Source organism: Sciurus vulgaris (assembly GCF_902686455.1).
Source record: "Sciurus vulgaris genome assembly, chromosome: 9".
Lineage (NCBI taxonomy): Eukaryota > Metazoa > Chordata > Mammalia > Rodentia > Sciuridae > Sciurus > Sciurus vulgaris.
The window spans coordinates 21275453-21289259 of NC_136469.1; the positions used below are offsets into that span (position 1 = coordinate 21275453).

General features: G+C 37.8%; 1 protein-coding gene across 9 annotated transcripts in view; it reads right to left on the bottom strand.

The window, feature by feature from the left end:
* INPP4B (inositol polyphosphate-4-phosphatase type II B) overlaps positions 1–13807 on the bottom strand; it is a 781666-nt gene that overhangs the window by 145057 nt on the left and 622802 nt on the right. For all 9 annotated transcript variants that reach the window (XM_079154820.1, XM_079154821.1, XM_079154817.1 and 6 more), the window contains one exon: positions 6408–6516. In XM_079154820.1, coding sequence (XP_079010946.1) covers positions 6408–6516 — 109 coding nt within the window. The remainder of the gene's footprint in view (positions 1–6407; positions 6517–13807) is intronic.

The window sequence follows — 13807 nt, forward strand, 5'->3', positions numbered from 1 at the left end:
TGTGTTGCTCACTGTTTTCAGAATGTTTGTGTGCCTCCAGAATTCAGGTGGAATCTTTAGGAGGTGATTAGACCACGAGAGTTCTACTTCCTGAATGGGGTTAGTGCCCTTATAACTAACAGAGAGCTGCCCTGCCCTTCCACATGTAAGGACACAGCTAGAAGATAGTGTCTGAGAAGCAGAGAACAGACTTCACCAGACACTGAATCTGCTGGTGCCTTGATCTTGGGTTTTTAGCTCAGAACTGTGAGCAATGCATTTCTATTCTTTATAAATTACCCAGCCTAAATTGTTCTGTTGCAGCAGCAGGAACAGACTAAGCTACTGTTTTATTTATTTCAGAAAATTTCCTCAAACTTTAGTACAAACTGCATGTTTACAGGTTCAAGTATAACTTACAATATTCCTAACAGCAGAAATTTAGTTCATGCTTCTTAAGACCTTTTATTTTCCCTCTTCGTTTTCAAATTTTGGCTTAGTTAATGTTGATGATGGGCATCTGGAGCATGTTGAGGGAGAGTCTGTGGTAGCTAGGGTAGAAGTCAGGCAGGCATTTGACATTAAGATCACCTGCAAGGGCGCGTTGCCTGTAATCCCAGCAGCTCCAGAGGCAGGAGGATCCTGAGTTTAAAGCTAGCCTCAGCAAAAGTGAGGGGCTAAGCAACTCAGTGATATTGTGTCTCTAAATACGATACAAAATAGGGCTGGAGATGTGGCTCAGTGGTTGAATGTGCCTGAGTTCCCCCAGTAACCACCCCTATCCCCCCGGGAAAAAAAAAAAAAAAGATCACCTGAAAGGTCCCAGATCTGAGTGTAGCCAAAATTAACAGATCATAAAGAATTAAAATACTCATAAGGAGTTATGAGTCCCTCATTGGATTTTCTTCTTCTTTACAAAGGTTCTTGTTTTTATGAGGTACCTTTTTATCTTAATGGGAGGGTTATACTTTCAGTTGATGAACCTACTTAGTTATAGTTCTGGCTCAATCTAATCTTCTTGCTGAAATTAAAATGTTCAAAGAGAGAAAAAAATATTTGTTGTAAAGGACAATTTCCCTTTCATTTAAACAAGGCAGAAAGAATTTATTCATGTTGTAGGTGATAAACCTATTAGTTTCACGTAGTATCTAGGTAAATCATCAATGCCTGGTGTTACAGATTAGATATGAGGTGTTCCTCAAAAGATCAAGTGTGAGACAATGCAAGAATTTTCTGAGATTAAGTGATTAAATTGGGAGAGGTATAACCTAATCAGTGGATTTATCCATTAATATGAATTAACTGTGAAGCAATTGTAGGCAGGTAAGGTGTGGTTGGAGGAAGCAAGTCACTGTGGTTGTGCCTTTGGGGTTTATATTGTGTCCTTGATGAGTAAAGCTCTCTTTGTTTCCTGGTCACCAGGTCCTGAGTTGCTTCCCTCCACCAGGCCCCTTTGCCATGGTGTTCTCCCTCACCTTGGGCTCAAAGATATGAAGTCTGTTGACCCTTGATTCAACCTCTGAAACTAACAGCCAAAATAAACTTTTCCTCCTCTCTGCTGCTCTTGTCAGGTCTTTTGGTCACATGATGAAAAACTGACTAAAACATTCAAAATGGTAGATTTGTGTGTGTGTGTGTGTGTGGTGCTGGGGATTGAACCCAGGGATTTATGCTTGTGAGGCAAGCACCCTACCAACTGAGTTATATCCCCAGCCTTAGATGTTTGTTATTACAATACATAGGTCACAAATACACTGATAGGTCTTTTTCAACAAATGCATGTGTAATTAAGGTTTTGGTTCTATAAAAGTCTCAAGTTTGCAACATGAAAACCTCTATAATAAGTTTGATTTTATTTGTGTGTTATTCAGGGCCAAGTTTTCCCACATCAACATTCTTATACCTTTATTCTCAATATAGTTCCATTTTGCAACTGCCTGGGATTCTCTAAATGAAGATTTCCAATAAGTGGGTTACAGTACTTTTCTTCTTTGGTTTAACAAATATTCCTTCTTACAGCTTTTGTTTCAGAAGGGGTCTGTGTAGCTCTCCAGTTCAACTCACCTGTGTAGCTAGTCCCATTTCCTTTCTCCACACCCTCCACCTGTCTTCCCGCAGCACTGTTCATTCACAGTTATATAAGTGGTTTGCACCCTTGCTTCAAATTACTCACCTGGGAAGCTTCTAAAGCATACCAATGCCTGGGCCCCTTCCTGTAGATTCTGATTTAATTTATCTGGGGTGATATTGTGTCACAGATAAAATCTTTCAAAGCTGCAAAGTTGATTCTGATATGCCAGCAGGGTTGAGAACCCATTGTCTGTGTGTTATTGATCTTACTGCATTATAATATTTGTGAAATTTTTCCTACTCCTGGAGTTTTCTGCACTTTTAAGTCTGAGGCTATATCTGATTCATATGTGAATTCCAATGCCTGTTGACCTTGATCTATACAAAAGTTATAAACAAAGTGCTTTTTAGGGCACTCAGGAAGATCCAAAATTCAAGACCATTGTCTATTATTATTCAAGGAGAAAAGAAAACCTATTGTGAAAATATCAGGCAAGAAAAATATTAATACGCCATTCCTGTGCCCTTGTAAATTAAAGCTACAAGGGAAGTAAAAATAAAATATAAGAGAGAATCAAATCAACTTAAAGTATCAGGAAGGTCTAGTGATGAAGGTAGAATATCAGGCTAGATCATGAGTATAATTTTGAACAGGGTTACTTAGATGGTTTTGACAGAGTGAAAAGAAAATAATAGGGAGATAAGAAGTACAGATTGTGTGTGTGTGTGTGTGTGTGTGTGTGTGTAAAGAAACATTCAGAACAAGGAAAGGAGAAGAGGTGGGTGGGAATGTGTGAAGCCCACTGGGAAATAATTTGCATAACATTTAAGACACAAACACAGGAGAAGGAAGTGATGAAGGTGGAAAGTCATGGAGTGAAATCATGGAGGCTCAGAATGCCTGATGGATGGATGAGCATGGACTCCTTCAAGGATTTGGAGCACTGGAGTAATGCGCTCAGGTATTTGTGCTTTAGAAAGATCAGTCTTTCTAATTATCTTGTAGCTTTTAAAAATACATTTGTACGTGATCAGACTTGTACTACATGAATACCATGAGGAAGGATTTTCTTATGCTGAACCCGTTCCATTATGTGGTCTATATATTCATCAAAAAATAGATCACTAAGGAATAGAAACGTAAATTACATCTGTTCTCAGATGACAATATTTCTTTGGCTTAACTGAGAAGAAAATAAATGAAGGTGAAATAGCACAAGGGTGGTGGTGGGTTCTGCAAAAACAAGGCCAAAAAGGCCTGAGTCTTTTGGGGCAGTCACCACAGGAAAGAAGAGGCAAAGAAACTTTCCTTCACTTAATGTGATTCTTTGCCCTTCAATATGTAGTTTATTAAGTGCAGTATACTAATTTTATATACACAGGTTTACTTTGCCACATTGTCTTTGAATGCCAAATGCAGTATTTGCTGCTAGAAAGGGTTCCATAAAAAGTACTGGCAGGGTGCACCCTTTTTAGGTATTACGTCTTTGCTGGAGTTAGCTTTCAACTTAAAGGACAGGTCAATACCATGGTCAACTCTGAATTGCCTCAGCATGTCATATCTGACCCATATACTACCCTATGAAGAGGCGTTTTAAGATTCACACTGCTAATTTTCAAACAATTTGATTAATTTTATAAATAATTAATGAAGCAGTGGGATATATAACACACATAAGACATCGATCAATGTTTACAAACATCAAGCACACTTTTCTCTTACTTTTATTTTAAATTGACCCTACAGCTCTATGTGTTGCGTGTTTAGATCAGACACCCATTAAGAACATAAAAATAGTGAATAATTCAGGTATTAATACATATATTTCAAACTTAACAAATATTATTCAGGGTCCAATCACATAACCCAGTATTTGTATTTGCTAACAGTGTAGAGTAATATTTTATAAAATTATAGGGTTATGTTCCATGTCTCACATTAAAATTGATTCTGGATACCCTGTGGATAGTTTTGAGTCTTCTAATTATGTTATACACTTTAAAATTTGCTTGAAAAACAAAACAAAATTATTGTCTCACGTTAGAGACTTCTAGTCTTAGACAAGATGGAGTAAACACAATCTATTTCACTTTTCCTGATATTCACAATAAAACCCTCTGGACAAAAGACCTAAGTCACATCAAAAAGCTCTAAGAGGGAGAGAGGAAAAGTATTGGCTATCCTCAGGACTTCAGAAATAACATGACAGTGAAAACTCCATGATTTTTTCCTCCTAAATGTCTCAATTTGGATTTCAGAGAAGTTCTCAGTGAAGTCGAATGTCACCACCACTACCACCATGAACACAATCATCACCCAAGAAAAGTCAAATAACTAGGAGAAGGGTAACCCAATGGATCATGCATCTTTTAACCACCCCTGTCGATTTTAGGGTTGAGTAACCCACAAAAAGCCAAGTTTAGAAACATACCCCCTCAATAAAGCCCACCGGTAGAATCTATCTTCCACTCACATTTCCACTTAGACAGTTTCCCTTCCTCATGGAGTCTGTGTTTGGGACTGACTTCCATCACCCATGACATTAATAAGAGATGCCCCTCATCTGCAGAGTCTCTTGCTAGAACCCTCCCTTCCCCTCCCCACTTCAGGAGGTTGATAAGACCACTTTCTATAGCAGAAAGGTTTGGGGCAAGGGAATGAATACTGAGGAGAAACCTGAGGGAGGGGGAGTTTCTGTATGCTGATGAAATAGTTCTGTAAAATTATGGCAATGGTTACTTCAATCTACACATGTGATACAATTTCACAGAAGGATAGACCTTTCTCAATGAAAAACAGAAAACCAAAGAAATTGGAGAAATACAATAAAGGTTATAGGTGAGTTAACAGCACATTACCAAAGTCAGTTTCTAAAATGTAGAAAGAAAAAAAATACATATGTATTGCTAGTTTATATATTTATGTAATAGGAAGTCAGATAGCCAATTCAAACTGACTTTAAATGCTTTCTTCCTGAACATCTGGGCATCAAAAAAAAAAACAAGTGTTATATGTGACAAACGTGATCAAACTTTCAAAACAGCTCCCTTTTTCCTCTCAAATAGATCTTCTGATACTATTACTGAATCAAGTGTGACTAATGAATGATTCTTTCCCCCTACTGTTTTTAAATTTAGGTTCTTAATCCCAGGAGAGTAACTATTTTAAAAAGGAAGTTGTTCTTCACACCTGCATGATGCTTTTTATGGTTTGCCTAAGTGCAGTCATAATTGGAGAATATTACTGAGTAAACTCAAGAGGAGGGGTCTTTGAGGGAGGGTAATAAACTACTCAAGCAAAAGCTTTATAAAGAAAAGTAGCTAAAAAACAAAAATAGAGAAGGGCATTGTTATGATTTGGATTTGGAATACCCTCTAAAAGCCCATGTGTTGAAATCATGGTACCCAATGCAAGGTTAAGAGGTGGGGCTTTTGGGTAATGATAGGACCATATGGGCTCTGACGTTATTAGCTGACAGGACTACCGGGAGATGGGATGTAATTGGAAGATGTAGGTCACTGAAGTCTGCCTTGGAAGGGTTATCTTTTACCTGTATTCATTTACTCATTTGTTCATTCTCTCATTTTCTCTCTCTCTCTCTCTCTCTCTCTCTCTCTCTCTCTCTCTCTCTTTCCTTCCTATGTGCCATTAGCTAAGTTACTCTCCTCCACCATGCCCTTCTACCATGATGTTCTGCCTTACCTCAGGCCCAGAGCAATGGAGTCAGTCAACCACAGACTGACCCTCTACAACTGTGAGCCCCAAATAAACTTTTCCTCCTCTATGTTGTTCTTGTCAGATGTTTTGGTCATAATGATGAAAAGCAGTTGACTAGCACAGGCACGATAAAATTATAAACTGTGGTGATCCTTCAGTTTTTCTGCCATGCCTTTCCCCAAGGAACAGGAAGTTTTCTCAGTTAATCTCACACTTAACTAATAGAGTTTTGTTCTGATGTCTCCTTTTCAAATGGCAAAATTAAATGATGGAGCAGTTGTGTGTCCTGACTCAGGCCACAACAGAAGTCACTGACAGAATCGTAACACAGGACCTATCCAGCTAAATCTCTGAATGTCATTTCTTGAGTGAGCCATGGTTAGTCCTAGAATATCACCTCTTAGCAGCCTGGCTTCCGGGATATTTGTCTGCTAGCACAGCACTGTGTCCAATAAGCAGCTCATTCAGACATTCTGATTGCTCTAATTTCTTCTCAAGTATTTTGGAGAAATTTGAAAACATGAAGTTACCCAGTGGGTTGGAAATGTCAAGGACTATTGGTTATGATGGCCCGGGTGTCTTTCTGAAACTTGTCTATAGATTTGCTCAAAGGGAAGATGAGGATGTTGTCTCTACTTACTTTCTCCTTTCTGTTTCAAATCTATGGAGTAGTTTCCGAAGACCACCATTCTTAAATCCCTGAAAATGGGCAGCTGGGGCTCCCACAGTGATGACATCGTAGACAGCATCTGGAACGGGAACAGACAAGGAGATGAAGACCCTGCAAACATTTATCTCCCTCATGCTGTTTGCACTGAAGCGTATGTACTGTGGGAAGTCTGAGAAATTATTCTGTTTAAATTTGTAGGAATAACTATGAACTCTCATCTCACGGGGGCAAGAGAAACTAATCAATCTTTCTAAAAGCCACCTGTGCACCTAAACAAGTTATAATGTCTCCCTGATTTATGACTACATCTTAATTATATGCTACACTGTAGAACAGTATGTTCTCTCATTCTTCTACATACTTACTGAGAAAACATGTTAATTGGTCTTTTGTGTATTTTACTTTATTGAGTTTTGCATCATTTAATTTGCAATCATATTGAAATTCAACAATAATGAACAATCTTTCAACCACATTTTACAGAGAAGAACCAAAATATTAATTCATTTTGGCTCAAGGGCAGAACAGAATGAGTGCATTTTAGAAAAATCTATACAGAGTCATTTTTTTTGCCAGTATATACTAAATCTTACACAATTTTGAATGTATACTTTCGCAATTTCCTTACCTGACATGGAAAGAATACAAGAAAATGTCTCTTGATCTATTTTTCAGCCAGATACTTTGTTTTAGTGTAAAAATCCATACATTTAAATTGAAACTCAATCCTTTGCTCTTGAAAGTCATCAGGTCTGATACATATTAAGTATGGCTTCAAAATATGGCATCAGTTTTACATTCTAATGGAAAGTATTCTCATAAAAAGAAGACAGAGTGATGGCCCTCTTGTTAAACTACATTTTATTTGAGAAAACTCATTTCATAATAGATCTTTTTCAAATTGATTTTGATACTGATGCAATGGTTGTTCTTTTAGATCTCATTTACTGGGAAAACATAAATTATTTTATTAGCCTCAGGTAAACACTGCAAGTTCTTCAGAATTGTTCAATCCAGATGCATCTGAATTTCATTTTTTATACAAAATGTCTTTAAATGAAAGACTTCAGCAGTACTTCAAAAATGCAAGGTCAGAAGAAACACAACGCCACCCAAATCGATCCATCATAAGGCACATGCTGAAAAATCAATTAATGGATCTCTGTGGTGGTAATCTTGTGCCCTTTGAAAAGTCGCTAACAAACTACTAGAAGTTAACTTATCCTAAAGTAGCAGAATTTTAGATTTATGAGAAATTTAAATATTCCTTTGACCAGGAAAATTTAACCCACAGCTGAGAGAAAACAGCTCAGGGTGTCTATGGATATTCAGATTGCGTAAGTGAATCTGTTCTAGTCCATAGCAAGGGATCACAGCTTTCTAAAGAGTCATGTCACTGTTCACAGGTGAAGTTTTTGGGAAGCGACTGGATCATAAGGGTTCTAACCTCATTAATGAATCAATCCATTCAAGGATTCATAGCTGAATCAACTACTGGGAGGTGGTGAAAACTGTAGGAAGTGGAACCCAGTTCAAGGGAGTGGATCATTGGAGCCATGACTTTGGGGTGTGCCTTGTTGCTGGCCCCTTCATTTCTTCTTCTTTCTACTTCCTAGTTGCCTTGAGGCGAGAGCTTTGTTCCATCATATAGTCCCTGCCATGATTTTCTGTCTCATCATGGGCACAGAAAAAACAGAGCCAAGTGACCATGGACCAAAACCTCTGAAATATAAGCCAAAATAAAATTTTCTTCCTTTAAGTTACTTTTCTCTGACATTTTGTCATAGCAATAGAAAGCTAACTAACACAGCTACCTATGATGAATTCTAGTCTGCCTTCATTTATCTGAGGAGAAACTTGGGAACTATGAAAAGCTGATTGCTTTGTCTAAGTTTCAAAGGACCTTACCCTCAGGGTGCTCTGCCTTCTCAATCAGAATGGACAGCCAGTGTTTCCTGGGAATTTAAGATACTAGCTGGAACCTGAGTCCCTGAATTTAGATTCCAGTCCCGACATTTATAAGCTGTATGGTATTGGAAAATTAGTTAACTTCTCTATGTATCAGTTTCCTCACCAGTAAAAATGGAGTTAAATGTCACAATCATTCAGTAAATGTTATCTATGATTATTTTCTCTACAAGAAGTAATCTTACTGAATAAACAAAGGTGATATTTTAATTTTCACTCATTTCCCTAGAAAAGGAGGCATGTCAGTCTGTAAAGGAAAATGGTACTATAAAGGAAAATGAAGACTGAAGGCTCAGTCTTCTTCTGAATAGAATCAGCTCCTGCACTAATTTGAGTGAAAGGTAAAAAGACAAATCATCATGAGATTCCAACGCAATGTGCTGTATGTCTGCCCAAAACTGGGGAACCAGCCACACCAATACAAAACCACCACGAAAACCACCACCTGGGCTTAGAAAGGAAACCTGTCATTTATGACAACAGGGACGAACCCAAAAGGCACTGTTAAGTGAAAGAAGCTGGTCAGAGAGGGACAGACGCTCTACTTCCTGTGTTTGCAGTGTCCTAACAGTCAAAGTCATGGAAGGAGAGGACATAAAGGTGGGTGTCAGGCAATGGGGAGGAGGCAATTGGGAGGTCTTATTCAATGGTCAGAGGTTTCAGTTATGAAAAGTGAACAAGTTCTGCAGAGCTGCTGTACAATATATATTGTGTTATACATTTAAAAATTTGTTAGGAGGGAGGGTCTCAAATTACATGTTCTTAGAACAAGTTTAACAACAAGAAGACTCAAGAGGAGATACAAGGATTCTTTGAGATAATGAATGTGTTTGCTGCCTTGAGTGGTGTTTTAGTCAGCTTTTTGCTGCTATGACTAAAAGGACCCAACCAGCACAATTATAGAGGAGGAAGAGTTTATTTGAGGGCTCAGGGTTTCAGAGGTCTTAGTCCATAGAAGGCTGGCTCCATTCCTCAGGGCTCAAGGTGAGGCAGAACATCATGGTGTAAAAGGGTGGCAGAGGGATGTAGCTTGCATCACCAGGAAGCGGAGTGAGACTTCACTCTTTAGATAGAAAGTTTATACCCCAAAGCCAACCCATCTCCCACCTCCTCAAGCCACACCCTACCACTACAATTAATCCCACCATGGATTAATTCACTGATTGGGTTAAGACTCTTCCAACCCAATCATTTCTCCTCTGAACCTTCCTGCATTGTCCCGCATGTGAGCTCCTGGGGGACACCTCACATCCAAGTCGTAACAAGTGGTGATGTTTCACGGGCGTAGGCCTATGTCCGAACTCATCAAGTGTATATATTAAATATGTGCAGTATTTTGTAAATCAAGTGTACTTCAATATAGCTGGTTTGTTTTAAACCATATATCTCTCTAAACCCAAATTAAATAGATTCCTAATTCAGCTTCCTAAACAATTAATTACCTGTACCCTGTGGCCCCTTCTAGTACCAATCAACAAGAGGATATTATGGTTTAAAAATGAATTGTCCCCCAAAAGCTCAGGAGACAACGCAGCAATGATCAGAAGTAAATGATTAGATTACAGTAGCAGTGAACTAACAGTGGCTTGATTCATTTGATGGATTAACAATTTGAAAAGACTACTATACCTGTTGGTCACGGGTGGGCAACTATAGGCAGGTAGGACATGGTTGGAGGAAGTGGGTCAATGGGGGGGTGCCACTGGGTTTTATATTTGGTTCCTGGTGCCTCCTTTGCCCACTCTCTGTGTCCTGGTTTCCCTAAGCTGAGCTGCTTCCCTCCAGCAGCTTCCACCATGATGCTCTCTCTGCCTCACCTCAGGCCGACAGCAATGGAGTCAGCTGATCATGGACTGAACTGCCGAAACTGTGAGTCCCAGATACACTTTTCTTCCTCTAAGTTGTTGCTGTCAGGTCCTTCAGTCATAGAAATAAAAAGTGACTAATTCAGAAGGGAGGTATGAAGCGTGGTGGTGGAGTTTTAGTAGAAAGAGGAAATATTTCAATGACGGAGATAAAAATTACTTACTTTTGCTAAATTTTCAAAAACATTTGACTGCAAATGTGGTTCTTGGGCTCCTTGTAATGCTGTCTAAGAGGTCTAGGCAAATGAGAGGCCCTGAGAAACAGCATTCTTGGTCCTGTGGTGAATCTGCCTCTTCAACTCATCCATGACCTCACCATCATCCAAAGCTACTTTTGAGGAACAGAAACTTTCTTTCTCCATCCACTTCACTGTTCATGGGAATTCTAGCCACTTATGAATGAACCAATAGACTCGGAAGCCCCAGGTAAAGGAAGAGAAGCAAGATGCTTGAATAATCTTATCTCCCCATAATTAAGAGTTGATTGTATTTAAAATCTAAACGAAGGAGTTTATGTTTCTTGAAATAATTCATTGTATAATGCCTAAGATTTTGATAATCTGTTGTGACTTTTGATTCTTTCCTTTTGGTTTTCTATTTACGAACTCATCCCTTGTAAGGCTAGTACATCAAATTTGTGTTTTTCATTTGTTCTTATTAGTTACACATGATAAAATATGTTTTGACATAATACATATACATGTAGTAAAACTTCCCATTCTTCTGTTATGACAGGATGTAGGATGACATTGGTTGTGTATTCATATATACATACAGGAAAGTACTGTCTGATTCATTCTATTATCTTTCCTATTCCCATTCTCCCTCCCTTTCTTTAATCCAAGTACTTTTATTCTTCTCTAGCCCTTCTCAGCCCCTTATTGTGAGTTAGCATCTGCTTATCAGAAAAAACATTCTGCCTTTGGTATTCTGGGATTGGTTTATGTGACTCAGCTTGATATTCTTTAGTTCCATTCACTTACTGACAAATGTTATAATTTCATTTTTCATTATGACTGAGTAATATTCCACTGTATATATGTACCACATTTTCTTTATCCATTCATCTGTTGAAGGGCACATAGGTGATTCCATAGTTTAGCTATTGGGAATTGAAAAAGTTAACACCAGAAAGTCAAATGACCCAATTAACAAATGGGCAAAAGAACTGAATAGGCACTTCATAGAAGAAATATGATCAGTCAACAAATATTGAAAAAATGTTCAACATCTCTAGCAGTCAGAGAAATGCAAATTAAAACTACACTAAGATTTCATCTCACTCCAGTCAGAATGACAATTATCAAGAATATAAGTAACAATAAATGTTGGCATGGATGTAGGGAAAACATCATACACTGCTGGTGGGACTGCAAATTGGTGCAACCACTCTGGATGTAGTATGGAAATTCCTCAGAAAACGTGGAATGGACCCATCTTTTGACCCAGCTATCCCACTCCTTGGTTTATACCCAAAGAACTTAAAATCAGCATACTACAGTGATGCAGCCACATCAGTATACATCATATTTACTGGGGACTATAAAAATCTCCACCGCTGGCAGAGTCCTCGGTTACTTTTCTTCCCTCATCTTTACATCTGAATAATTTCAATAACTCTGTTACAAAGGTCTTAATTCTTGCCCATTTTGATGATCTTCACCTTCCTGGTGATATCATTTCCTGTCAGGATTACTACCCCAACTTTGATGTTCGCAGTCTGCATCTGCAATGTGGAAGTTCACTTCTATGTGGGTTGCCAGTCAGTCACACTGCCTGAAGCACAGGCTTCAACACTTAATCCCTCCTCCACAATTTCAAACACTGACAGAAGAACATCAAACACTGCAATACCATATTCAGGTCATCTATCTCCAATTTCTTGTTGGTCACATTGTCTGGCATGTACTGTAAATGCCACAAATGTCAAAATTATTGTAGCCATACTCACAGATATCTCCTAAGCGCTTAGCCCATGGAAAGAATTCATCGTTTATTGCACGCCTCTTATCTGATTACAACCATATTTTGTGTCTCTTTAATTTGTGTATGTATTTGAAGTCTTTTTATTTTGTCCTTGTATTCTCTGGTTTAGATTTTCTCCACCCTCACTTCCATCCCTCCTATTTCTTTATTGGGATGGAAATTCTACTGAAATTCCACTGTTATAATCAAGCTCAATTCTACCTTCTTACTGAAATCTTCCTGAATATTCCAGTCAGAAGTAACAGTTCTTTCAATCCACACTTCCATGTTGCTTTGTCTTTATACCTTGAAGATTTATTTAATTCTTCTTTAAGCTAGCCCCTATAGCCAAGTAATATGAATATGAATATAAAAGTTTGTTATAAATGAATTTTTATCTCTTTTCTCCACTGGATATGTTATTTGTGACTAGAAAGTGCATTTATTTAATGAATTATAAGAACGTTAATAACAATAATGACTGAAATATAGTAGAAAAATGAAAATTTATTAGGTGAGAGAATATTGGTGGCAATAGCCCATGTTTATTCAGTGCTTGAATGTGCTGCCATGAGATCATGATACACACTATATATTCAGGCTCTCATTTAATTTTCAAAATAAACTTTTAAGATAAATATTATTCCCCAGCTTTACAGATAGTAATAGAGATTATCAACAAGTTTAAATAACTTGTAATCTCACACTATTAAGTTTGAATTTTATATATTTCCAGTGTCTCACTAAGAAAAGAAAAAAAAAATGAGTTCTGTTTTATTCAATGTTCAGTGTCTAGTAATGGTTAAATTTTCCATTAGCTGCAGTAATTAGGTACATACACTGAATTGTTTGGTAAAGTTTGCTTGCATGGAGATTCTAGATATTTATTTCTAAAATGAAGATATTTTTGTGAGTACATCAAAAAATATGACTCAACTCTATTATCCTAATATTTACTGATTCACTAAACAAACACCCACTGCATGCACATGATTTTGAGGTGAAATTTTCACACTGGAACAGAAAAGTTATGTATTAGAATTGATGCAATTCTTAAGAATAAGGCCTATAGGAGGAATTATATGGAATTCGATAAAGAACTACTCACAGAGACACACTCAAGTTGCAAAGAAAGTGACTGGGGTGTATGATCTTGATTACGCTTTCTTTCCTGACATCATTTGTATTTTCACACACATCTTTCTTCTTTTCATTTTATAAAATTGGTTCTTATTTCTTTCACCTTCCTTTCCCATTGTCCTCTCCCTCTACCTCTGCATCTGCTTAACTGTGCGGCTGAGTCACACCCACCACCGCCATTGCTCATCCTCCTCTTCACAAGTCCTGGACTCACCTCTCTCTCTTTCTCTCTGTTCCCAGCAGGGTTCCTCTGACACAGAGACCAAGTGTCTTATTTATAACCAATGGAATTACTCATAATTTCCCAAGTCTGTTTCATCATTTTAGTATCTTTCCAAGTTTTTTATTTTATAGATTCACAATGGAGGCAAATTTAACATGTGCATTTATCGCAACTTTTTCTTAATTTAAATCATGTCTGCAGTTCATAAG